Source organism: Pteropus medius, unplaced genomic scaffold, assembly GCF_902729225.1.
Source record: "Pteropus medius unplaced genomic scaffold, Ma_sr-lr_union100, whole genome shotgun sequence".
In the NCBI taxonomy this organism is placed as follows: Eukaryota; Metazoa; Chordata; class Mammalia; order Chiroptera; family Pteropodidae; genus Pteropus; species Pteropus medius.
Genome location: NW_024351731.1, coordinates 5,800,383 through 5,827,247, shown reverse-complemented (window position 1 = coordinate 5,827,247; position 26,865 = coordinate 5,800,383). Strand labels below are relative to the sequence as shown.

At 49.3% G+C, this 26,865-nt stretch overlaps 1 protein-coding gene and 1 non-coding gene across 8 annotated transcripts in view; both read left to right on the top strand.

The window, feature by feature from the left end:
- PTK2 (protein tyrosine kinase 2) overlaps positions 1 to 26,865 on the top strand; it is a 168,961-nt gene that overhangs the window by 47,243 nt on the left and 94,853 nt on the right. For 4 of the 7 annotated variants that reach the window (XM_039845912.1, XM_039845916.1, XM_039845914.1 and 1 more), the window contains 2 exons: positions 6,014 to 6,240; positions 16,075 to 16,241. In XM_039845912.1, the coding sequence (XP_039701846.1) occupies positions 6,046 to 6,240; positions 16,075 to 16,241 (362 nt within the window). In that variant the 5' untranslated portion in view covers positions 6,014 to 6,045. Of the gene's footprint in view, positions 1 to 6,013; positions 6,241 to 16,074; positions 16,246 to 26,865 lie in introns of those variants that run through there. The other 3 variants (XM_039845919.1, XM_039845918.1, XM_039845917.1) reach the window with 3 other exon arrangements.
- LOC120588875 (5S ribosomal RNA) lies at positions 19,576 to 19,694 on the top strand. The gene has a single exon (XR_005649336.1). It is a non-coding gene; the product is annotated as a 5S ribosomal RNA (ribosomal RNA).

Sequence of the window (26,865 nt, the reverse complement as noted above, 5' to 3'; positions counted from 1 at the left end):
TTGGCAGATGAGACTCCTGGGGTGTGTGATTGGAACATGACACGGAGAACGTGGGAGCTTTGAAGCCTGCATAGGCCAAGTCCGACACCTGAAGGCGTCGAGAAGGTGCACATGCTGCTCGTTAGCTATGCGATGAGGTGGCGGGGACAGCGAGCACCTTTCTGGTTACTTCGGTGAGTCATTTTAGGGTCCCTGCTCCCGTGCCAAGTGAGGACCACTTGTACTTCACGTTAGCTCAGTACATGCTAGGTCTGTTGCTGATAAGTAGCCATTCCAACACTTGGTGGCTTAAAATGACAGTAATAAGTGTTCAGATCTGTAATCTGGACAGGGCCCAGCGGGCACGGGTCACCTCCTTGCAGGCAGTGGTAGCTGGTAGCGCCGCTGGGAACCAGACGGTCCACTCTCAGGATGGCTCTGTCCTATCTCGGGTGGCTCTGTCTACACAGGGTGGCCAGTGAGTTGGTGCTGGCCGTTGGCGGGGAGCTCAGCCCACGCTTGGGTCACGGGGGTTCGTTCCTGGGCTACGTGGGCTCCTGCAGCAAGCGTCCGTGGGGAGGCAAGGAGCCCATGGCGCCTTTCTTTCTCCTTTCTGGTGTCGCCTTTTGACCCAGCTTCGGCTGTTAGAAGCCCACCCATCTCGCCGGAAGGAAGGCGGACTCTGCCTCTGGAAAGGACGGTGAGAGCCACACTGCAGGAGGAGCCCGGGCGGGGCCTGGGGATCCGTACGGAGACTTGGAAAAGCACGAGCCGCTGCGCATCCATCTTCCGGTGTTAAACATTTGAGTAATTTAACGTTAGCTTCTCTGGCGAGTAGAAGCAATATAGGAAGTTTAGGGTATTTGGGTTAGATTTTTCGTGAGAAAATAAACCCAAATCTAGTATAAAAGAACAAAATCAAGGAGAAGAAAACTCTCACATGGGTCTCGTTTGTTTAAGGATTTACTTTAACTAGGATTATTACCAAGTTATTAAAAACTCTTCAACTTTTTTGTCTTAATTTTTTTAAAAATTTAGCTGTATTTACATTCTTTGCTGCTTCTCTCATATTCTGGCCAGCATCTCAGTTTCGGTCAAAGGGCTGGCGTGTTTCCAGCACGATGCGGTTGCTCTTGCAGCGAGTCCTCCCTGCGTACAGGGGACTCCGGAGTCGGATGTCATGTGGTCCCCGCGCCTCTCGCCCTCACTCGTGCGGGCTCCTCATGGAGTGTTTGTGTCAGGCTGGCCATGCGCCTCAGAGTCAGCGCCGGGTTGCTCAGCACCTTGGTGCCTCCCACCGTGACTCGGGGCTGCCCTGCTTCTCCCAAGAGAAGACACAGTCGGGCCCCAGGAACCCTGAAACGTTTCCTGTTAGCTGAAGGGGGCCTGGAAGCTGTGGCCGGGTGAGCTGCGTTTCGGTGAGCATGTTGTGCTCCCCTGTGGCAGGGTGCAAGCGCACCCCGAGTCCTGGCTTGGGACAGGGAAGCGCGGTCAGCAGACGGGCTTGGCGCTAGAACTGTTTACAGTCTGGGACAAAAGAAGGGTCAAATTTGGTGTCAACTCAGGGTCAAATTTGGTGTCAACTCTAGAACCTTCTTCAGTAATGTGACAGCGATTTTGTTTAGTGGCTGATGATAGAAGTTTTGTGCTTGGCTTTTGTATGTCTTGTCTTTTTAAATTTCATTTTTCTAGAAATAACTTTTTATTGTATTTTATAGAAGTATTTATTGGTCTGTGACAAATTAGACATTAAAGCAAAGGAAACTGGTCCTTCAGGATAGTGTGAGGAGTACGGGTCTGAGCCATGTGAAACCAGGCATTTCAGAGTTTTAAAATCTTTTCGCTTCCTTTTCTTTGATACTTTGTTGAAAAAGACATTGTGTAGTGTACACAAGTAGCAGATCTCCATGTCTGGTTCATCTCAAAAAGTTATAAGGACGGAAGGGCTGCAGTTGCAGCCAAGGCCTGAGAGAGCCCCCTCCGCCCGCCCCGCAGGTGTGGGGCCAAAGGACGTTTTCCAGTTAGGGACCCGGAGTGGGCGGCGCAGTTGTACAGCTGTAGCCATGGGTCGGAACCAAACACGGAACCACACCAAACGACACACAGAATTCGGTTGTTTGGATGCAGAGTAGTCAGTGTGGCCGAAAGAACTCTGGGATTTCTCATTCACAGTGCTGACCATCCCTCCAAGTCACTAAACCACGTGCCGGTGACTGCCAGAGAGGTGGCCCTGATGCCAGAGCTCAGAGTGCTCAAGACCGTCAGAGACAAACACGGATGCCACCAGCAGGGGAGGTGGCTGGTTGTTGACAGAGTCAGATACGGGACCACGTAGAAGAGTCGAGGAAGGCCCGGTGGGGAGAGTGTGGCCCGTTCGGGAATCCCTGGCGCAGGTGGATTCTGACAGCAGGTGAAGGCGCTGAGCTGAGCACGAGCACGCCGTGGGGGCCGCTTCGGTCCGGGAGCAGCGCGGCAGCCGTCTGCCTGCCACACCGCTTCGGCCTCCTGTTTGCAGGCGCGTGAAGGGATTTGCCGTTGACCGGGGCCAGTGGCTAAGGTCGTGTCGTGGTTCGGGTTTGGCGTCCCCGTCACCAGGCTCAGCGCCGGAGAGCCGCTTGGGCTGGAGAGTCGCTGGCGTGTCAGGGCTGCGGACCACACCGGAGACGCAGCGTCCCTTCCCGGGCGGCAGTTGCTGCTGCGCTGTGTTTGGTCTTCCTTGCCGTGGCTGCTGTCACCCCTCCGTCGCAGCCCCCCACTGTGGCTGCCGAGGGGCTGTGGGCTTTGGTGATCCAGCAACCGCGCTAAATTATTCTAATAGTTTATCCGCACAGGTTCTTGTGCATGTTCTTCATACGTGATCGTGGAGTCTGGGAATAATTACAGCTTTATTTCTTCCATCCCAACCCTGTCTTACTTTCCTTTTTGCCTACGACATCTGGCTAGAACTTGCAGAACACTGTCAGATACAGGTGGCGGCGGCGGGCGTCCACGACTTATCCGCAGTCGTAGGGCCTGGGGCCGGGACCAGGCGGAGGCGGCTCTTTTCTGCCGGTGTTTAATTTTCGTGCAGGTTTTCCTCGTCAGAGGGAGACAGCTCACTCCTGTTTTCATTTTGCTAAGCGTTTTGGTTGTGAGCGGTCGGTAAACTTGATCAGTTGCTTTTCTGCACGTGTTGAGATCAGTGCGGTTCTTCTCCCTTCTGAGAATGTGAATCACGTTGATGGTTTTTAAAAAATCTAACATTTTCTTTATTTTAGAGCAGTTTCATTTCACAATAAAATGTGAGAGGAAGACACGGGGATTTCCCACCCACTCCTGCCCCCCGCGAGCCCCCCAACCAGAGCGACGCCTCGTTTCCAGCCCGTGAACCTGGGGAGCCTGACCCGTCCTGAGCACCCCACGCCCGTGATTCGCAGGAGGGTTCACATGCTCCGGGTTGGGACAAATGTGTCGTGGCGTCTGTCCATCATCACAGAATCATACAGAGCATTTTCACTGCCCGAAGCTCCTCTGTGCTGCCGCTGTCCATCCCTCCGTAGCAGCCCCCTCCCAGCCTCTGCAGCCACTGGAATTTTTACTTCTCTGGGTTTTTTCGCCTTTTGTAGAATGTCATATAAATGCAATCGCACAGTATGGAGCCTTTTCAGATGGGCTGCTTTGACGGAGTAACGTGCATTTAAGGTGCCTCGACGTCTTTTCCTGACTTGAGAGCTCATTTCTTTTAATCGCCGAATGAAATTCCGTTGTCGGCATGGACCCCGGGTCATTTACCCGTCACCTGCGGAAGGACATCTCGGCTGCTTCCAAGCGTTGGCGAAGCCGCACGAAGCTGCCGTGAACGCTGCTTTTGCATTTCCTGAACAAGCGCCTCTTGGGCGTGATATAGTCTTTTTACATATTGCTAATAAAACTTGCTGACATTTTGTACAGATTTTTGCACCTGTTTTTGTAAGAAAGATGGATGCTGCGCCCATTCTGTCGTCTTCGTGAGGAGTTACGTCACTTTTGCTGGCTTCGCAAAACAAGTTGAGAAATGTTCCCTATTCTCTGAACGAATTTCTGTTAGATTAATTTTATTCCATAAATGGTTAAAGAATTCAAATATTCCTATGTGGGAAGAATTTTAATTACAAATTAACTTTTTAATAGAATAGATTTATTTAATCTCGTTTCAGTTTTGGTAAGGGGCACTTCGCAAGGAATTGTACTTGTATCTAAATTTTCAAATTTATTGACATCTTAGTTGCTTCCAAATTTCTGCAGTTACGAATCAAGCTGCTTTAAACATTGACCGCTTGTTTATAGTCTCATTACCGTCTTAATATTCTCTTGCCCCCCGTTATCCATGTTCTCAGCTGCTCTCCTTCACCTTTGCTCGTGCTAGTTTTGTCCTTTGTCCCCCTTGGTTAACCTTGCGAGAGATCTGTATGTCATTTGCTTTATTCTTTTCAAAGAAATAATTGTGCTCAGCTTCCAGATTGTACTGTTAGATATTAATGCTTTATGTCATTGATTTCCAGTCTCCATTTCTGAAATTTTCACTTTGAAGTATAGATTTTAATATAAGCACAATTCTGTCTGCATCTAGTTTTCATGTTTCTTTTCATTGTATCCTTCAGTTCAAAATACTTTTTCGCTAATGGGCACTTGAACTACGTTGCTTAGTTCCCAGACATTTGGGGGTTTCTAGTTATCTTTTCTTTGTTGTCCAGTTTAAAGCTAGACGCAGAATATACTCTGAATAATTTTAGTCCTTTGATATTTATCGAATCTTTCCCTTTCACCTGGCATGCGGTCAGCTTTTAGTAAATATTTCATGTGCACATTTGGTGAAATTTTGCTTGCAGAGATGAATCACTGTTGGGCGTCGCGTTTTCTGTGTCAGTTAGATGAGGTTTGTGAACCGTGCCGTTCAGGCCTTTTGTGCGCCGGAAGCTGACGGGATAATCCCGTGTGGCATTCCTGTCCCCTCTCCCTGTCCCCTCTCCCTGTCCCCCCTCCCTGTCTCCCCTTCACTCTGCTCGCCTTCCCCCCGGCTGGGTTTCAGGACTGGCGACTGTCCTGACGGGAGAACCTGCGGTGTGTGACTCAGTTCTTCACCCCGTCCTTCTCACCAGAATCCGGGGTCCCTCACACTCATGATTCGGTCTCATTGTCGGCAGCTCTGCTGGTTTCTCACTCATGTGTGCCTTTTGGGGGGGCGATCTTCAGGCTCTTGAAGGTACAGAATTGGCAAATGCCCTTCGGGAGAAGGCAGCCATTGTCTCTCTATGTCTCTTTCTCTGTCATCTGGTTGCCTCAGACCGTCTCGGACCCTAAACGTTGTTTGGGGGGTGTTTTAACGTGGCTTTGCTGAGTTTTTTGGTGAGAGTTTTAGTCTTGCCCAGGGTATTCCCTCACATTCAAATGAAGGCCCCCTACCACACTTTTTGAAAATTCAGTTGTTTATGCTTTTTGGTTTTGTTTTCTGTTGTGACGTGTCTGACTTCTGCAAAGTGACTAAGTGGAAGGACCTTGTTTTAGCTATAATTTTTCATCACTGACGCCTAGTGTATATAATGACTACTCACTGAATTTTTGTTGTGTTAAGAAAACTTGTGTTTCATGTATAGGTTTTCAGAAGTAGGCAGCAAAGTTAACATGTTCGGTTTTCCTGTGAGATCTTCCCAGATTCAAAGTCTGTGACTTAGAAAAGGGGAGGGCCAAGTTTCATCACTCAGAGATGACAGCGAATTTTTGACAGAGCTGAAACAGGGCTCCTGGCCTTTGAATAATTTGTTTAGCAAATATTTATTACGCCACCGTGAATGGTGTACTGCCCTGGAGGCGGGGGTGGGGGTGGGGGTGGGGAGACCTAGGGATCATCTTGTTGGATTAGGTCCCAGTTGTCCTCATGCTCACTTTTATATTCTGTCCGCATGATCACTTACCGTGTGGAGAGAATGTAGAACAGTGTTGGTAATGTAAGTATCGACATCACATTTTAATCAGATTTCAAATATCGTCTGATGAAAATGATTTTTTTCTCGTACAGAATATGACAGGTACCTAGCATCTAGCAAAAGAATGGCAGCTGCTTACCTCGACCCGAACTTGAATCACACACCGAATTCGAGTGCCAAGACTCACCTGGGTACAGGTGTGGAACGCTCCCCCGGAGCGATGGAGCGCGTGCTCAAGGTCTTTCATTATTTTGAGAGCAACAGCGAGCCAACCACCTGGGCCAGTATCATCAGGCATGGGGACGCTACCGACGTCAGGGTAAGTGTGCTCTTCCAGGCGACATCTTCAGTGTCTGTTCAGATTAAACGTTAATGGTGTTTCCCGAGAAGAGAAAGCAGTAATCTCTATTCCCATATTACAGTGCTCACTTTTTATTTATAACATTTATTCAGGTGACATGTGACCGACTAGCATTTCAGTCGTTGTGAAATTTCTTGGGAAAATGATAACCGAGTCATACTGTATTTCTCTATCGCCATCGACTTGTTTTTCTCCCCTGGGTTTCTTTTTACTTCTTCGAAGGACACAAACAAAAAACAAAGCAATTTAAAAAGCCTCTAATACTTATAAGAAAGTTATTTTCTAGAGAGTGTACGGTGAAAGTATTCGCATGACACCAGATAGGTAGTTTCTTAAAAATCGTTGACCATTTTCTACGTACCAGACACTCGCCAGGTTCTGGAGATAGAAGAGGTCCCTGGCTGTCCAGCTCCCAGTCTCCTGGGGGAGCGACACCATGGCCCTGGCTGCAGTCAGTGCGGAGGTGCTTCCCCAGGCGTTCCACGTGGCAGGACGCCCGCAGGAGCGCTCCCTGGACGTGGGCGTGAGCCTGGGCAGGGTCCCTTCGGGCGGCGAGTGAGAGGTGGCGGTGAGCTGTGGGAGACGCGTGGCCTGCGCGGTTTGCTAGTGAGGCCTGGGAAGGGCGCACTGCGAGTTCAGAAAACCCAGTTAGGTATGTAATATTCAGAGAGTGTTTACTTTGCTCAGATGTTAAAGAAACGCCTCCTCCTTCCTGCCCCCTCCACTTAGTCCATAATCATCTTTCAGGGGACAAGTGTCCAGCGACTAGGATGAACAGATAAGTCTTTTTTCCCCCCTTTGTTCTTATAATAATGAAACTAATTAAATTTGCTACTCTTTAACTTATATGTCTTAACTAGTTTTAAACGAAAAGGTAATGGTAGAATTCAGAATTCAGGCTACAATATTACATTTGAATTATATCTAATTTTCTGGTATCTCCGTAATATTGCAATACTGACTATTCAAGTGGATTAATTATTAAAAGGAGATTCAATCATCCTGGATGGAAATACGCCTTAATACATATTCATGTGCTGTAATTGAAATATAATCGTGTCTCTTTATACACTTTTTTTGAAGCTTGCTGGCTCTTTCTAGTGTTTCTACAGTTCCGTTATATATTTAACCTTATAAACACGGTCACTTGGTGGAAGGGCCTGCGGCTAGTGTTCTCCCTTCGCGTCAGTCAGAGAAACCTTGCGAATGTAATACCCATGGGAAGGCTCTTAGTGTGTGCTCTCCGCTTTGTAAATTTCAGATACAGTGAATGAGGAAAATCTTTCAATCATTGCATCAGTCTTAATGTGAACTTAGAGCATTTGTACACGAGGGGAACCTTTCAAAGATTATGACTTTGAACAGATGTTTAGCAAATGTTCAAGATATATCAGATTCACCTTGGCAATATTCCACAACGAGTGTCCCATGTTAGTATCATACTTATTGCGCACGAGAGTTTGGACACATGGAGGGAGCCGTGATCCCTGGGCACCTGTCAGCCTTTAGCCGGTGTTAAAAACCTACCAGAAATCAGAATATCCACGTGCAGAACAATTTATGTTGGATACAGCTACGCAAGTTCTGAGAACACGTTTGTCAAACTTGTGAAGATGAGCACGAGCAAATCTATATGCCAAAAAGCGGGGTGTTTCATTTCATAGCAGTCGATAAATGTTGGAAATCAGTTACTCTCATCAGTCGATGATTCTCAGCTTGGGGCTGAGAAATCTCGATTGGCATTGGTTTGCCACAGTCCTTTCCTGGAATAGCATGAAATCCACGTGCTACAGGGTCACTGTGACGGAAAGTGGCATTTCTCATAACCCACTTTCATTGAATGCTCTAACGCTGTAACATTTGAAAATGCACTCATTTAATCACAAATTAATTACTGGATGGAGCTGCACGAGGTGGTACTAGAGAACATGCCATGACGTCCTTTGCCCCGAGAAGAGGCGTCAAACAGAGGAACGTTACGGATGCAGAGAGCAGCACATGTCAGGCGAGGATGAAGTGGAAGAAACTTCGTACAGCATTCAAGGGCCCGATGGCTTCAGAACGGAACCCCTTAAGAGTGGGAGTGTAGCCACTTGGCAGAAAGAAATGGACCGTATCCTGGTAGCAGAGAGGAAGCCATGCCCACCATCTCCAGAAAGGAGACAGCTTTTTGTCACCCAGAGTCGCCAGATAATTAGGTTCAGTCCGAGGCTATCATCGCACTGCCCGATGTCACCCTGCGCTGCTGGTGGACCCTTGGCCGTGGCCGGTCTGAACCAACGTTCCATACGTGCGAAACACACACTGGGGCTCAGACTTAGTGTGGGAACGAGTGTGAAATATCGCATCGGTTTCCGATGGCACGTTGAAACAGTGATGTTCTCGATGTATTTAGGTTAAATAAAACATACTTTCAAAATTGAACTCACCTGTTTCTTTTTATTCTTTTTAAATGTGGTTACTAGAAGTTTAAAAACGACATGTGGCTTGCGTGATATTGCTGCTGAAAGTTATGCTGCATGGCAAATAATCATCAGAGAGACTGCCTGAGTCAGAAGAACCGAACCTTTGCAGAAGTCGAAAGATTTATTTTCATCAGGAATGTGTCTGGATTCTTATAGTAGTTCATTAGAGAAGTTTTATTTCTCATGTTTCAGTTAATAAATTTTACTCCTTTGTCTATATGTGCTAATTATGCATTAACGGCTTAAATGTCGGGCTGCTGACAAGGCCTCATGGAACTCCGCTGTTGACAGGGCAGCAGCAGTGAGCAGCGGCACGCAAGGAGCGGAGGGTCCTGGGGTGCAGGCCTCGTGGCCGCGGACACTCAGCAGCTGTCACTGGTGCACGCGTGGGGCACCTGCGTTGGCGGAGGCCTAAGCCTTGGTGGCAGGGTTTGTGAGACGGGCAGATGGGCCCTTGACGTCCAGTAACCAGCCCTGACTTGCCTAACTGCCCAGGTGCCACCAAAGTCAGGCGCACGTCAGAAATCCGATTGTGATTATGAACCACCCCGACGGGCCGGAGCGCTCTGCCATTGACAGTCGGGAGGCCGTGGCTGCGGACAGCGCTTACCTTGGCCGTGGCCAAGGCCACGTGCCGGTACCATGGAGATGGGCGAGGGGTGAAGCGGAAGAGCCGAGCCGGACCGAGCTGAGCGAGGCTGCCCCCTGGAAACGTCGGAGTGACACTTCAGAATGTCAGGAGGGTAGAGAGAGTTCCAGATGCTGTCAGAGCCGTCTCCTGCTTACGGAAAGAATGGCACTTCCAGCAGACCTTTCGTCAGCGACGCCCGATGCGGGGAAACGTTGGAACAGGATCTTCACAGGGCTGGGGGGATCTCGTCCCTCGAGGCCTGCCCCAGATGAAACGTCGGTCACGACGGCGCGGCGTGAAGTCTTCCGCAGAGAAATCAGGGTGGAGAAGGTGAATACCAGAGGCTGTCTGTGAAAAAGCGACGAGGGGGCATAATGGAGCATGAGAAATCGTGATTCCAGAAAGGAGCTGCAGGAGGCTGCCGGGGACAGCGGTCCGCGTCATCCTGGCTGTCTTGAGCGCAGCCTCCCCGACACCCCTCTCGTGTCACAGGCTTTTAGAGCCGCGACCACGGATCACGGCAGCCCTGCCTGCGCCACGTCCGGTCCCCCGTCCCGACTGGCCTTGTTCTCACTTTCTCCCTTAGCGGCACCCAGCGCGCCTGCACCCCGCTTCCCTGTCTTCATACTTCTTCCTCCGGAGGAGCTGCCCAGGGCTTCAGTCTGGGGCTTTCCCTTCTCGGACCCTGGGGTCCCTTGGAGTAAGCTTTTGTTCCTCTTTTGCTTACACCCCGTAACCAGTATGTTAACTAACCCCGCCCCCATCATCTTCGACCTCTGCCGCTGTGCCTTTCTCTCTCGGACATCATCCCGTGGTCTCCCGACGCCCCGCCTTCCCCACGTCCCTCGCAGGGTGCTCACAGCCCAGCAGCCAGAACGGCCCCGCTAAGACGAACGCCGGAGCACGTCAGCCCACTGAGGGCCTTCCAGGGCCTTCCCGTCTGGCTCAGTGAACACGCAAGTCCTCAGGGCCCCTCCCCGTCCTTGCCCATCAGGCCCTGGGACCTCTGTCCGACTGGTCACTCACTTTTGCTTTCCACTTCCTGGACTTTTTCTAACGTGCCAGCCACTCTTCTAGCCAGTAGTGGGCTCAGAACCTCCAGTAACTCACCATTTCTTTCGGAGAGAAGGCAGATTACTTTGGCGGCCTCCAAGGACCTACAGGGTCTGGCTCCTCCTTGCTCCTTGGTGCTTCTTTCCCGTGACTGCCTCTCATGTCTGCCCAGCCCAAGAACGTCCCTCCCCCACCTCTTCTGGTCCCCATCCCCCTGGTCGGTTGTATTTTCTTCAGGTGGTTTCTCCTTAGTGAAATCACCTTGCTTCGTAACTGCTCACTTGCCGTCCGCTTTCCTCCGCTAGACGGTCAGCTCTGTGACAGTAGCCTCCTTCCTGCCTCGTGGCGTTGTCGCCAGCCTCTTCAGCAGCGCCTGGCAGGCTTGCAGCACGTGCTCAACATTCCTTTTTGAATGACATGAAATCCTAGATGCAATGGGGTATTTCCGAGAGAAACAAATGAGGAAACTCGGTTACTGTGGCGGAAAGCCTTAATAGGCTAATCACAAAAGAAACAGTATTGATAGTCAGAGGTTACGCCCATCCGAAACCGTACCTGGTCTTACTGATATTTCTATCAAACCTTCATCTCTATCTTATTATTATGGTTTTTAAAATTGCAAAGCCTAGAACAACTCGCTTTATGCCCAGACTTATCAAATTTAAGCAAATACATTCTAATACTGCTAACAATAAGTAGCAATTAAATTCTTGGACAATATTCTTGTCATGTCCAAAGCGTCTCAGAATTTATTAACAGGTTCATAGAAGGTTTATAAATGTATAGCATATTCTCAGGTGTCAGTAGCCCTCGTGAGCCATTAGAGAAAGGCTGCGTAATTACCTGGTAGTAAGTACAATGTATTTAGTCCGTGTAGTTTGCTAAAAGGTGACTCTGCTCGGCTGGGTTCGTGTTAGTACTTGTCACCAAGCTGGTAGCAGATAGAGAATAGTAGTTGAAAGTAACATTCTGATAATTTGACATTAGCTCTCTGATCGGAATGGAGACGTGCAACTTACGAGTTACGACTTTCGTGAGCAGAGTTATCCTGTGTCAAGAACGTCTGGTCACCGTTGGGGAAGGAGACCTTCGGGCAGTGTCCCGAGTTTGGCCACAGACAGTGGCCAGGAGGACTTTGTCTGCGGCAGTCCCGTGGTCCCCATTGTGTATCGTTACGTGTCATTAATAGATCGTACATGTAAGCTGTCCTCTGATCGAGGAGCAGGTGGATGCATCCTTAAAAACTTGAACTCTGATTATTATGTATTCAAATAATTTTGGTGCCAGAAAGAGCTATAAAGTTCTTAGGAAGTTAAAGTATTTCTTTCATGGATGGAGAGGACCATCTAGGAAGAGAGCTAGAAAGAAAAGCCTTAAGCAGCAAGTAGACTCCAAAGCAGCGTTAAGAAGGGGAGGCTGAGACAGCAGGACGTGAGAAAGAGGTCTTTATCAGTACACCGTAGAGACAACAATCGTGGTAGCAGAACACCGGCCCCTAAAGATGTCCACGTCCTAACCCCCAGCACCTTACATGGCAGAGGAGACTGCACGTGTGACTAAGGTTAAGGGCCTTGAGATGGAGAGATTAGGAGCCCTTCAAGGCAGCAGCCCTTTTCTGGCTGTGGTTCGAGGGAGGTGATTCCAGAAGAGAGATGAGATGCAGTGTTGCTGGCTTTGAGGGTGGAGGAAGGGGACCGCGAGCCGAGGAATGCAGGTGCCTCTGGCAGCCGGACAAGGTCAGCCCGGAACCTCTAGAAAGCTAGAAAGCCGCTCCTCCCTGGTGACACTTCCATTTCAGCCCCGTGAGAGCCACCTGAGACTTGAGCTGTGCAGTGACTGTGAGCGTCAGCCCGTTCGTGCTCAGCAGCAGGGAGCTGAGCGTGACTGCACCGTCAGGAGGCCGCGCTCTGTCCTGGGGAAGTTTTAGGGCTCCCGTTAGCCGCTCAGCCAGGAGCAGGACACGAATCGGCCGCTGGATTTCCGGGTCTTGCTGTGGCACCTGAGCAATGACAGGTGCCCACCAGCCCATGTGTGGCCGGAGAAGGACAGTTAAGACTGCTCAGCTTCCTGGACGTGACCAGAAGAAACACACAGAAGGACGACCACTGGACAGTATAAAAGACAAATCAGAAGTGGTGACAATATGTGGTCATTCTTAAGAGGAAGAGACGAACAGTGTTAATATCTCCTCTAGTAATAAATACAGAATTGTTGCAGGTTACCTGTGAGGAGATAGCTGTCCTGTCCCCCTGCCTCACCCTGCCACAGACCAGTTACCCCTTCGCATGCAGTCATCATCACGTCTTTCTCCTACGAGGGAGAGAGCGGAGGGTGAGGATCACGTCGTAGCCATCCCTGGTCCGCCCGCACCGTGCGCGCGCCGGGCCCTTTGCGTGTTCGCTCAACAGATGAGCGCACGAGCACTCACGAGTGAACGCGCACGAAGGAGGAGGTTGCGTGGCTTCTTTCTACCGGTGGGAAAAGGTCATTGCTTCCCAAGCACTGTCTAAAAGATAAGTGACCGAGTGAGCCCAGCCAAATCATAAAAGGAACTTTTAGAAACAAGCAAAATTACAGCTTCATCTCATTAGCAAGTAGTCAGGGAAGTGTAAATTATAACAACAGAGAAGTGTCCCCGACTCCCTGTGATGGTCCATCAAGGTGATAACCGTTTTGAGATCGATTTCAACCAGTATTGATATTATGTATCAAGTGTAATTGGTGTGGTTTTGGTGTACATTTTGGCTGTCTTCATTAAAATGTTACAGTTTACGTAGCTTTTGACCCAGCGCGTCTGTTTCTAAGCAGCGTTTCTCCGTGTGTACGGCAGCAGCTGGAAGGGTATTCATAGTAGTATTTGCATTTTCACCACCCTTTGTCCCCCAAGACAAGTGAAAAAGAAAATAATCGTCCGCCAGTAGTAAGATGGCTGTGTGCACTCAATGTTATGTTGTTGATAAGATGTAAGCATTGGCTGCTTTTATCATCTTCCTTAAGGAGAGTTATTTTACCATGAATGTCCAATATGAGAATTTAATCAGGAAAGTTGTATATTCTCAAAGTTTGGGATATAACATAAATGGGTAAATGGAGATTTCAGCGTAGCCGAGTATTGATTTGTATACTAGGTTGTCATGAGCCTTCAAAGCCAGGAGGAGAAATTTAAATTTAATTCAGCTACCTTTAGCGGCATATTGTAACCCAGTTCTTTGAGCTCCCCAGAGACAGCCACTTTTCCGAAGTTATTTGTTCAGTTATCCAGAACCAAATATTTGGTACTCAAAATTATTTAAGTCACTGAGTTTATGCATTTGGCATCATTATTTAATTACCAACATGGTCATGATTTTGGCTGCTGTCCACGCTGAGTCAGAGATGAGGTTTGTCATGGTGTTGGAGGATGGGAGACAGGACAGAACACAACATGGAGGCAGAATGAGGAAGCGAAACATGAAATAAAAAGGAACGTCTCTATTCTTGCTTTTAATTTTGTCGTGGAGAGTAAAAGCTGCAGCCTCGTTTCGTCACACGGGCGTGCACTGTGGGAGTCTCGTTACGGCAGCCCGAACTCGGAGTCCTTCTGGGCGGCCTTGGGCAGCACGGTCAAGTGAACTCACTAAAATTCTGTCTGTCCCATGGAACTCCGAAGCTTTTCCGCTAATGAGCTCCAGAGTTCTGGACTGGGCTTCTCGAGTCGATTCTGCCTCTCTGCAGATGGGCCCCTGTGTGTGCCCTGTGGGTTCGGAGGACGTGAAGGTCACCTTTGTGCGAAGGGTCATCGGGGCGGGTGCCCAGAGAAGGTGGGGTTTCTCCCGGGGTGTTGAGAGATGGTTCCTGCCCTGCCCTTAGAAGGTCGGACAAGGGCACTGGGACAGGCGGTGGGACAGGCAGCGCGGTGGGGGCAGCCGTAGCAGCGAGCCGTGCGCAGCGCAGAGGGGACCTGTGTTTCCGTCAGGGTGGCTGGCGTTGGCGTGCCCTGGGTAGCGAGCGGGCAGAGCTGAGGCAGGAGGACAAAGGCACCTTTGTGGGCATTTGAAAGCAGCGCCAGCGCCCATCCTCCGCAGCTCAGGGACCATGTGCTGGCCCGGAGGAGATGCAGAAGTCGCCTGTGAGCGAGTTACCAGAAGAAGGAGGCCCTTCCTCTAGGCAGGTCCCTGCCCCACGGCACCAGACTTCAGGGCCGGAGCCCGGGCTGGAGTTTGCCTCCTACTGGCTGCCTTGGCTGGGCGCCCTCCGGCAGGGCACAGCCTGCGCTGTCATTTACGGTGGCCTTGTTAGAAATTCCTGGCCTTGAATCCTAAAGCCTAAAAGGACATTTTCTGCCTATCTCAGATCCACCCATCCTTCCGGTCCCCGCGGGAATTCTTCTGTATACGCCGTCTTCGACTCCTCCCAGCCCGGTCCTTTGTTCCTGCCTTCTCTCTGCTACCGTGTTTACCTTCTTCCTCCGCCCCTGCCCCCACCGCTTCCCTGCGCTTGGTACAAACCTTGTGCCCGAAACCGAGCATCTCAAAGGGAGGCAGGCCCATGCAGGCACCGGGAACGCAGCACAGGACTTGCCCTTACTGGGTCCTCGTCAGTTTCCCTGTGTAGTGTGTGTCATTGTTTATATTTCCCGTGGCGAGGACCGGGGACTGCCGTGATCCGTGGCATCACACTGTAGCAGCTACTGTGTGCAGGAACTTCTAAGATGTGTCTGACATTTAAGTTAGATGATAGCTTCAGTTAATTGCTAATTTTTAAAAACCAGTGATGATTTTCCTTAGCAGATGTTTTCATATTAATATCAACATCATTTAAAAAACTTTATGGCCTAACAGACCGAGAAGATTGCAGGGACTGTGATAAGCACGGCCTCACATAAGGGCAGCGGGTGGTGTCCATCACGTTCCCAGGTGAGGTCCACGTATGTGCCTGCTCACCAGCATCTGCCCGTGACTTCCACACCTGCGCAGGTGCAGGCCAGGGGTCATGTCTGCGGCTTCCCTGTGCACAGCTCCGGGAAAAGCTTCACTTTCTCTAGGGAGCCTTCCCTGAAGACCTTCAAGGGTTACCTTCACCTTGCTGAACTCACGGGCCACGTGTGTGAGAAGCATCAGATTCAGGGGCTTTTTTAAATTGCAGCTCATTAATCTAGAGAGAGCCAGTAGGTTGGTTCGGGCCAACTTCAGATGACGTCATATATCATGGCTGTTATCAGAAAAACTCCCTCGTGTGTTTCTGAAGGAATGTTTTTAAAGAAACAATATTAATTGCATCCTGGTCTCGAACAATGAGCTCTCCTTGGTTCAGAAAGTGTAACCCTCCTGGGGCCTGGTCCTCAGCAAGTGACACCCGAAGGGTGGTTCTTTGCCAGGTTTTGGCAAAGGGGGAGCTGCAGAAATGTGTTGTTAGTGTCCGTGCCTTGTTCATCAGGAAATAAAAGGGAAGGGCGAGAGCCTCTTTTTGCGTCTGAACTTTTTCTTGTTCGTGAAAATACTGTATGAGAAAAATGATTCCTGAGTCAAATTAAGTGATTTATTCAACTTGACACTCTTTTACCAAAGATTTCTGATAAGTAACAAAAAGAAATGAACATTGCATTAATTTTTAGCATCCGGTTTTTTGTTTATAACAGTCATTTCTGTGGGGGGTATGTTTTAGGGCATCATTCAGAAGATAGTGGACAGTCACAAAGTAAAGCACGTGGCCTGCTATGGATTTCGCCTCAGTCACCTGCGGTCCGAGGAGGTTCACTGGCTCCATTTGGATATGGGTGTCTCCAACGTGAGGGAGAAGTATGAACTTGCACACCCACCAGAGGAGTGGAAGTAAGCTTACAAACCTACTTTGGTGTCACTCACGCTTGCTTTGTTCTGTATAGTAAATCGCGCACAAGAGGGTGAATGTCTTTGCTTAATTTTCACACTCACTGTCATTGCAACTCCTGTGTAAAGTCGGCTGATGTCTGTTAACCAGCGATCCCTTCTGCACTCGTGTTTAATCTGTCTTTGGGCCCCACTGACTTGACTGCCTGAGCGTCTGACTCATTCTGCTGCGCTGGGCTTCTGCTAGACACACTCCCCTCCCCTCGTCAGTGCCTCTTGGCTTCAGCCTCTACGCTAAGGACTCCGGCCCTGATTCCTTGCCTTTCTGTTCCGTTGGCATCCTGGTGTATGGCAGGACTTGACGCGCCCTGAGGAGACCACACCTAATTATCGTATTAATGGACCGCATAGCTTGCTTTATTGCGCCCAGGGTGTGTTTGCTATTCACATAGGGCGTTAAATCAGGAAGTGATCTCCTAGTCACTCCTGCTGACCTTAATGAAACCGAGATGATTCCAGGTGAGTGGAGAGTGTTCCTGACAATCGCCCTGTCCGTGGTTCTCTCCTAATGGTATCTTTCATTATTGCGTAAACCGGCAGGCTGGTAGGGAAGCCTACATTTAAAACACAGACATTGGATTGAAGTGTAACTCGTAAGAAGGGGGCTCATGTGTTTATCGATAATGCCGCAGGAATGGGGGGATTGTAGATGGAAGAGGGCGTTCAGATGTAGCAGCTTCAAGCCAAGCATCTGCGTTAATTAGACATTTTCAAAGAAAAGCCAACATTTTGGGGCTCATAAATCTCTAGTTGAATAAAATCTTACGCTAGTGATAGACTTTATCTAAGAAATATACTCGCATCTTCAGACTTATCAAGGAGCTACAGCTGAGCAAACGAGATAGTCCATGACAATGTGGTGTGGTTGGTTTCCATCAAGGGCTAGTGAAAACTCGACCTCCAGCTATTTAGTCAGTTAATCAAACAAGTGTTTAAGAACTAAGAATATTTAATAATTAGTTTAACATACCTGCAGGTCTCTTTATGTAACACAACTCTATTATCCTCTTAATTTATGTAGACATGCAGAGGCATACTTCATTATAATGTTTTTTTATGCTCCGTAAAATGTTCGTTGAGTGTAACTCTCTTGAGTATAGGAGCTTTGTTTTTGTTCTTTCAAGGCAATTTATTTTACCTTATTTCAAGTAGAGTAGGCAGTGCTTTATGAAATGGAGCGTGAATCTTCAAAATAAGAGAAGTTTGGGCCGGGTTAGATAGAGCTTCACATAGGCCGACCTTGCTCAGATGAAAGGTGGTGAAGATGCTGCTGCTGCTGCTCATACCGATGACAATGAGGGCGATGGTGCTGATATATTGTCACCCCTGAGTGGCTGCTAAGAACCAGGTGCTGTGCCAGCTGTATGCTATTTGTAATTGTATATTCATAATTTGTAAAATGTGTATTTCATTTCATGCTTCCAATACCTTAATAGGTAAAGACGATTTTTAAACCCTATTTTACAAATGAAAACAGGCCCAACAAAATCGATTTAAGTTGCATTCACATGAATAGTTTGTGACACAGCTTTGACTTAAATTTAGCTGTCTGAATGCATAATACATACAGGTTTTAAAAATCAGTGTGCCTGTCTCGATAGGAATAATATGATCTTAGACACGCCGGGAGTGTAGCTAGGCTCCTAAGGTTAGTGAAGGCGGCGTGGATGGAAGGTAGAGAGAGGTAGTGAGAGGAAATGCAGAGAAATCAGAGATGCGGTTGATACTGTCGCGGTGTTTTCAGAGTGTGAGGGTTAATGCTGATTGTTTCATATATTTAAAAGGAGAGGGAATTTAAAGTGTCACTGATGAAGAGAAAACTATTAAAAATAACCAAGCAGATTTTTAAAAAAACCAAACAGAAGTTCTAGAAATCGTTGGATAGATAAAACAGCAGATCAGGTAGAGCTGAAAACTTAGTAAACAGGGTTGTGGATCCAAAGCAAAGCGTGGAGAGATGACCAGATAGCAAATACGGAAGCAAGTTCATGCAGTACGAAGAGTGGAAGGTCAGCCTGCTTCTGATAGAACCCTAAACGAAGAGAATGAAAGGACCGAGGAAGAGGAAGTAATCAGAGAAGATGGCTGAGAATTTTCTAGAATCCATGAATGATAGGAGTCCTCAAGTAGAGGATTAACATAAAATCCCAAACAGCGTTAATGAAACTAAATCCACACTTCGGCAGATTACCAGACGGCAGTGCTGTCTGAGAGAAAAAGGGTGATGTTAAAAGCAAGCAGAGAGAAACTCGGACTTCTGCTCAGCAGTCATGCCAAGAAAATAGTGGACTAATACATTCGAAGTGGTGAGAAAGAGTCGCTGGCCCCCTGTATTCGTTTGCCTGGTTAAACTACCGTTAAAGAACTGGGTGACAGATGTTTTCCTTGGAGAGTTTGCCACCGCAGGAACCCCTTGCGGGCATTTTCAGGGGAAAGGAGAGTGGTTTCCGGCGGAGGGTCTCAGACGCAGGAAGGGACGCCAGCAGAAAATGGGGTGGCTCCAAGTAAGCATTGGCTCTAACTACAAAAATAATGTAAAGAACGGATTTTTTTAATATTTAAAAAATAGAACTAGACGCATGTCAGAAAAGGTGGTGAGAATTAAAGCTCTGTCAGTGAAGTTTTAAAATGATATCTTAGGATAACAGCCAAAATGTTAGTGTTAGAGTTTATAACTTCAACAGACGCCTAAGTAGATGTGAGCGAAATGCAAAGCAAGAAGTGGAGAAAAGGCACGAGGAGACGGGCGCGTGGGAGGCACAAGTAAGATTTTAGAAGTAAATGCGTGTGGACTGACAGGAAGCGGTCAGATTATTGGTGTGTGATTAAAAAGTACGTTCCAGCCAGCTGTGTTTGTAAGAGCTATCCAAAACAGAGATGGCCACACGTTTTTCTTTGATTTACAGGAGGAAGAGGTTTTACCTAAAGATCAGTACACATGTACATGTGTATATCTTAGAACTATTTATATGTGATGGATCTACATGAATATTCTACAAAACTATTCTTAGTCTTACTATTTACACTAAAACCTAAGGTTTTCTCTTTAGTGTCATTCTGTTCTACTTCATTTAGATAGATGGGTAGGTAGGTAGATACATGAATAGGTAGACAGATGAAAGGATTTCACTACCCACTAACTAGTGGGGCGGGGGTGGATTGAAATTGTTCTATTAATATCCTGTGCAAAAAGTTCTAAGACTGGCAAGCATTATGAGGGATGTAGAGGCCAACTACATACTATAACAAAAGGCTCATCAAGAATTTAATATGTACAGTCTATGGCCATGCCACCCTGAACGTGCCCGATCCCGTCTGATCTCGGAAGCTAAGCACGGTCGGGCCTGGATAGTACTTGGATGGGAGACCACCTAGGAGGACCAGGTGCTGTAGGTGTGAAAAACAAAAAATAAGGCATTGTAAGCTGACAGGGTCCTTGCAATCTGTGAGGTCAACCAAGGGTTGCCTCGCCTAAAAAATAAAAAAAAAAAGTAATATGTACAGAAATAGATATAACTCTTAAACTTGTAAATTCCTAAAGACATTTTTCAAAATGTGTAAAGCAAAAATGTTTATAAAAGAGTAAAACTCACCTCCTAATAATTAAAACAGAAGGAAGACAATAGGAAGTAAATAGGTTTTAAATTGCGTGTTTATTCTTTCTAATGGTGGAAATGTAAAATTTTGCACATAACAGTATATGAATCCTTTTAAAAACACATTCTCAAATATTTCATGGTTCAAAGCACAGCACCCAGCTTTCTGAGGGTCCGGCTTTAATGCTTTACTCCGAACCCCCGGCGGGCTCGTCTTCGTCCTGCAGTCCAGAGCCCGCGGCAGCTGCCCCCGTCGGTCGGTCCCTCCCTCCCGTCCACACACTCCCTCACTCAGCCTCCCAGAGACCAGGCCCCCCAGCGGGAACGGTCCTCCCCGCCTCTGCCGACCATCAGGCCTGCTTAGCTTCTAAGTTCGGCCGGCTCCAGGGGTCTCTTTTCCTCTCTCTCTGCTCTCTCCAGACCTGCGTGAAATTCCGCTTTAGTTGGATAGACACGGGAAACATGAACGTGACGGCAGTAACCCAGGCAGAAATCACAGATGTGGTGGACTAGGCGAGTGGCAGTGGGGGGCATGAGGAGCAGTCGTACAGGGATACACTTTTAGGGTAGAGCTCTTGGGATTTGCTGGTGGATCTTTTAAAATGTAAACATCCAATGAAATGTGTAAATCGTTCCTGCTTAGAAACCTCTAGTAGCTCCTCATCCACCCAGAGCCAGCTCCAGAGTTTCTGACGCCCTCGCAGTCCTCGTCTCTTGCCGCTTCCTCCGCGCTGGCTCCGCGCTGGCGACGCTGGCCTTGCAAATTCCCGCGTCCTCTCTTCACAGGTCCTCAGGCCAGGCTCTGCTCCATGGCCAGCCCCCTTGCTTGTTGACTAGTGCGGCCCTCCATCTCACCTCCCTCTCTGCCTTCATCTTCTAGAACGTCTCGCTCGCTCCGCTGGCCACACCAGCGCTCCCGCTGCTTCTTGAAGAAGTTTAGCGCGTGCTCCGTGCGATCGCTGACCTTGAACTCTGTGATCGCTGAGTCTGCTCTTCCGCCATTTCCAGCGTGGCTTGGGTCTCCCTTCATTTAGGGCGAGTGCTCTGCTGTCCCCTCCCCTGTGGCCGTCTCAGGCCGTTCTGTCTCTAGAGCCCAGTGCTGACCGATACTTTTCTCCCTCAGAGACCGCGCCTTAGTCACTGCTCTTTTCCTGGCTCCTTGTCCTGCCTGCTGTTCAGCAGTCACCCAGGAAAAAATGCATGAGAACTGAATCAGCAATGATGAAATTGTAAAATAAACAAGAAGCACAGTAATTCGATGGTATAGTAACTTGTATCCAACTAGTACTAGTTTACGTTAGTAACAGTGTTCCCATAGCAACACTACTTCCTGTGTATCAGACATTGCACTACGCACTTGACTTGGCAAAATTAACTCGTATCACAATTGTCTTATCAAGGAGGGCGGGCTCTCCGCTGTGGTTCGGAGCAGCCTGATGACTCTCCCAAGGTGCTGCTTCATTGGGTGGCAGAGTGAGGCCAGACGCTCAGCTGTTTCTCCCCTACCGTGTTAGATACGTGACTGCAAGAGACAGAACACTCGCAGACCTCTCACTGCATAGGTGGGCGCGTGGGGCAGCGCAGTTCTGGCTTTAGTTCTGAGAAGTGAGGTCTCAGTATTCAGATAAAATTGTGGGACTCGTAGGATAACTGGAAATCGGTTTCTGTTCCTGTGAGGTTTGAACAGAGATGTTTCGTGCCATCTGCCAGAGGATCTGTTCATATTGTTAAATGAACCTGAGCTGTAGACTTGTTAACTTGAGTCTTCAGTTCTTCGAAGACCTCAGGAAGCCAGCTTGCTGCTCGCGTATTTGGTTACAGCCGTCTCAGGTGGGATGAACGGAGATGCTAGGACATGTCACTGAGGGAAGGAAGGGCCGATTTGATAAATGGCTATTCTTGTAGGAAGGGTAACAACAGAATTAGATCCTGCCTCAAACAACACGCAGAAATCTACTTGAGATGGATCAAGCTTTAAAAAAGAGAAAATTTAATGGAAAATATAGTTGAACGTATCTGGCCCTGGAGTAGAAGATTTTCTAAATACTCTAAAATGTTCACTGTAAAAGGAAAGAATCGCAAATTTGACTTTATTGAGATTAAGAGGTTCTGTTTATCAGAAGATATATTTGTAAGAGTACAGAACAGGTTGCAACTGGGAGATGAAATTTGCAACACATGTGATGGACAGAAGATGGTGCCTAGGGTTCTTCTGGTCAATGTGAAAACTGCAGACAGCTCAGTGGACAAGAGACATGAAGGTATTTTCATAAAAGAGGAAACAAGTTTGGGTACTTCATAGAGGACACTGTCTGCTTCGCTGTGATCACTGTAGAGAGATGCACGTTAGGGATGGAGGCAGTGCTGTCTGGACCACAGCGAGATTCCAGCTTGCGCTGTCCGGTGGGTGCAGTATCAGCCAGGGGGGCCGTGGCTCCCAGGGGTCTCGCCTGCTTTACTGGGGAGAATGCCAGTTGGGGAAACCATTTGGGAAAAGAGCTTAGTGTCCCCATGAAAACCTGGACGTCACATGCCCTCCAGTCCTGCGCTTCCACTCCACGTTCTGCCTTGAGAGGCTCACATCTCTGGACGAGGCTGGACACACATGAGTGTTCATAGACGAGCCAGAGACAGGTCAGCCGTGTGGACTGGTCACACAGTGGGATGTTACACAGGTCAAAAGGGACGGACGATAGGGACATGCACCCGTATGGATGGATCGTAGCCAAATAACACTGTGTGACTAGTAAGCCCCCGGACAGTGGTGTGAACGTACCGAACACTAGTGCCACTGAATCGAGCACTGTGAAATGTTCTTTTCTTTGTTATGTTCATTTTACTTCAATCATTTTTTTTTTTTTTAAGTAAGTTTCGAAAGATGAGATACAGCATGATACAGCTTTATAAAGTGAAAAACAAAATAAGCCTGGAATTGCTGTTGGGAGCATGTCAGTTGACTAACACAGCTTGGAACACAGAAATAAAGGGGCAGAGGGAAATGGGTGGTCCAGAGCCTCTGCAGGGGGCAGCACCCCACCCCCACACAGGCCCCAGAGGACCTGGGGCAGAGCTTGACAGCCCTCCTCGGGAGGGCACCTGCGGCTGTGCCCCGCCCTTCGCAGTCCGTTCAGGAGGGGCTTGCCCAGGTCACTGCGCTCCTGGCAGATCCCAGGTCAGGGGCGGTGTTTGGTAGGATCTCAGCCCAAATCGGCAAAATGGCAGTTCCACATGGAGTTTATAATTCAGCTAAGGGTAGTGCAGTTTTGAGAGATTTTCGTCAGATTTAAACTTTGAAGTTTTGCACTTGGATAATTAAGTTCTGATTAACTGAATTCTGATCACTAGATTCCAGTGTCTGGAATCACCTTCCGGAGTAGTCTCTTTGGCTTCCGAGGGGGCTAATCAGTGACAGACAGACTGTAAGAGCTTTTGGGGAAATGGCCGGCCTGGTCAGATACCAAGTCAAGGCTTCGAGGGCCGGGTCCCAGACCAGGCAGACCAGGCAGACCAGGCAGACCAGGCAGACCAGGCAGACCAGGCAGACCAGGCGCCCTCGGTGCGTGAGGAAGCGCCAGGGCCTTCTGCAGAGCAGCGGGAAGGAAAGTGCTTGGCGTTCTCAGGATGCGCTCTGCTCTCCACTGCGCAGAGAGCCGCTCCTCGCCTTGGGTAGACGGGACCCCCGGCCTTCGCAGGGCGCAGAATCGTTCCCCTAGAGGAAAGGTGTCCTTTCTCAAAGATAGCGAAAGAAAATGAATAAAGATAGTGTAGGAAGTTTTAGATTGTATTTCGATAGTGACATTCCATATGCATATGTCTTAATTTGAAAAGCCAGTCTTTCATTATAGTACAGAATTCAACAAGCGATCTTAAAGATTTCAAGTAATAAGACAGTAAGCAGGAGAAAGCTCTGATAAGTTTGGAAGTGACCCCTTTCAAAACAGATGAACCTCTCAATTTTCTCATTTATTATTAAACATTTTCCGGATGCTTCTGTACCAGACACCGACGGTGCAGAGATGAGTAGGTTTCTATGTGTTTGTGGTTCTACAAGACATTTATCGACCACGCTGGTTTAAAACTGGGTTTGGTGGGTATTTGCTGCCACAGCTACAGGACAGTTGGTCTTATGTGTCTGGGAATTTTTAAAAATTCTCAATATGTATCAAAAGTTGCAAAAATAGTAGCCTCCCTAAATGTTAAAATCTTGCATAAACAGTCCAGTTATTGAAACCAGGAAATTCACATTGATTCATTGCTATTAACTAACCTACAGATGTGATTCAAATTTCACAGCTGTCACATTAGCGTCCCTCTTCTGGTCTGGGATCCAGTTCAGAATACCATGTTGCCTGACGTGTCTCCTTAGGACTCCTCCTGTCTGGGACAGCTCTCTGTCTTCGTCCTGCGTGACCTTGGCAGCTTGGAAGAGTACTGGTTGTTTGTGCCGCATCCCTCAATTTAGATTTGTCTGGTGTGTTCCCCGCCCCCGAGATGTTAAGGTTATGAGTTTGGGGCAAGGACACCACAGCCAGGACGTCACACCCCTCTCATTGCCTTTTATCAGGAGGTCTGCAATGACCACGTGACTCGTTTTGCTAGTGGTTTTTGCTCAGATCGTTGGGTTAGTGTGGCGGCCAGATCTCTCCACTATACAGCGATTACGTTTCCCTTTGTCACTGAGAAATGTCTGGCGGAGAGATGCAGAGACTGTACAGACGTCCTGTTTCTCGTATTTTCACCCACTGAACTTCAGCATCATTGATGAGTTTTTCTCGCAGCAGTTTTGACTGATTTTTGCCGAATGGTGAATTTCTGCCTGCATCCTTCCTTCGAGACTCTTAAATTGGAAATCCTCCGTGAGAAGGGCGTGTGGCGCAGGTTGTTCACGAGCGTCACCGCCGCTGTTTCGCGAAGTGACGCTTAGCTTCTTTCATCGCACACTGGCCAGCCCCTCCCTCAGCGTCAGGGGCGGCACAGCCTTCGGCCGCCTCGGCTTTCTGGACCGTGTCCTGCTCCTCCCGCCGTTGGTTGGCTTGTGGTATTTTGTGGTGCTCGTAGCTGGCGACGAGACCGAGGCAGTTAGATGCCCATGGTATTCGTAGGACGTGTTGCTCAGGAGTGGAAGGTGCAGCGTGCTGTCATCTGGGGCACGTGTCACCTAGTTGCTGTCCTGAGATCTGTGGCGGCCTGTGGCAGAGGAGCGGGTGACGTCGCAGGCAGCCCGGCTCTTTGGGTCAGAGCAGGAGCGGAAGGAACGCGGGCACATACGTGGCAGAGACGGGGAGCCGGGTGTCAGCGCTGGTGACCGGGAGGCTGTGGGGTCCGGGGCTGTGGTCTAAGGACTGAGGCGAGGCAACCGGACTGGAACTGAATTAGGGGACCTTGAGCAGAGTCTCAGTAGGGGTGCGAGGGGGAAGCACGCTGGCCCGTGGTGGGCTTTGACTCAAGGGCCGAAGTCCTTGATGCGTCTGAAGATGTCACCTGCCTGGCTGCTGGGACACGGGGCCAGTGTGCGGTCCTCCCCGTCTGAGCCAAGAGACGCCCCCCCACTGTTGCAGTCTGCCTTTGGGCATCCACGCGTGTCCTTGCGGGAGAGGAGCCCCATGTTGCCTCTTAACCGCGTGGGCCCTGGGCAAAGTATAGAATCCTCTAGAATCCTTTAACCCCATTAACCTGGTCATGTCCCACGCACCGTAGTGCAGTTGCCCTGGTCTCCTCCTTTCTTTGGCCCACGTCGTCTGGTGTGCACAGTGTCACCTGGCCAGCCCTCAGCTGTGCGCAGCCTGCGGGGCACCGCTCCGCGCACAGCGCTCCGAGAGCGCAGGGTGCTCCGCGAGCCCACCCCGCGAGCCCTCGCTGCGGTCCCTGCGGTCCCTGCGGTCCCTGCGGTCCCTGCGGTCGCTGCGGGCCGGCCGCAGCTGCCTTCGTGCGCTCCTCCTGCTGGCCGGGGCTCTGGTCCCTGCACGCAGCCGCGTCACTCCCCTCCCCGTTCCCTCTAGACCTTCGTCGGGATAGCACCGACCAGTGTCCCTCACCGACTGCCCTTCGTGAAATAGCTCATCGTTCCCCTCACCTTGCCTGCTGTCTCTACGGCACTGCCCGCGACCTCACACATGCTTGCGTATTTGCGGTGTGACTTCCACCACAAAGGTGCCACCTTTCTCACGGCCAGCACTCTGCCTGTTCAAGTCCCCACTGTACCCCCAGCCCCTAGACGGTGCCTGGCTCATGACGGTGCTGAGAGTGTTTGTGGAGTAATTACTGACGTAATAAATAAGCCCCTGAGCCCGTCATTTTTATGCGCCAGCGACTGTGCCGGGGTTTCGTGTCGCTGACTCATGTATTTCTCCAGCGTCTTTACAAGGAGATGGAGGCCCAGAGAGGTGATGGCAGAGTGACTAGTGGCGGTGCCGGAATTCAGGCAGAGGTGGTCTCGATCCAGAGCCCACGTTCTTTCGCTTCTGGGCTTGTTGCCGATTGAGAGAAGTCGTGTAGTTAAAACGCTTGTCACGACTCCTGTCCTGTTCCGAGTCGGCGCGACGGGTCGTCGTCTCACCACCGTCTGCATCAGGGCGCTGCGTGTTCAGAGCGTGGGTGTGGGGCCAGGCCGCCAGACGTTTGACGCGGGACCTGTTTCGTCATCGTTAAAACGGGGTAAGCTCGCTGCCCAGAGCCTCCCGCGTCCCGTGTCATTCCGGGGCTCACAGCCTTGGGACTGATCGCTTACTCTTGCTGTCCATCCCCCACCGGAAAAACGCAAACGTCTGAGGGCCAGCCCTCGGCCCGTTTGATTCCTGCTGACATTTTCCCAGTCTGCTAAGTAAAATTACTTCTGCCCTCTGAGTCCACTGAGAAATAGTGCCTGTACGGTGCCTGGGAAGTCCCAAATTCAGAGTAGATGAAATTCGTTACGCTTCCACGGATGATGGCCCAGTGCAGACTGTCTGCAGGGAGTCGTCGAACTCCTTCTG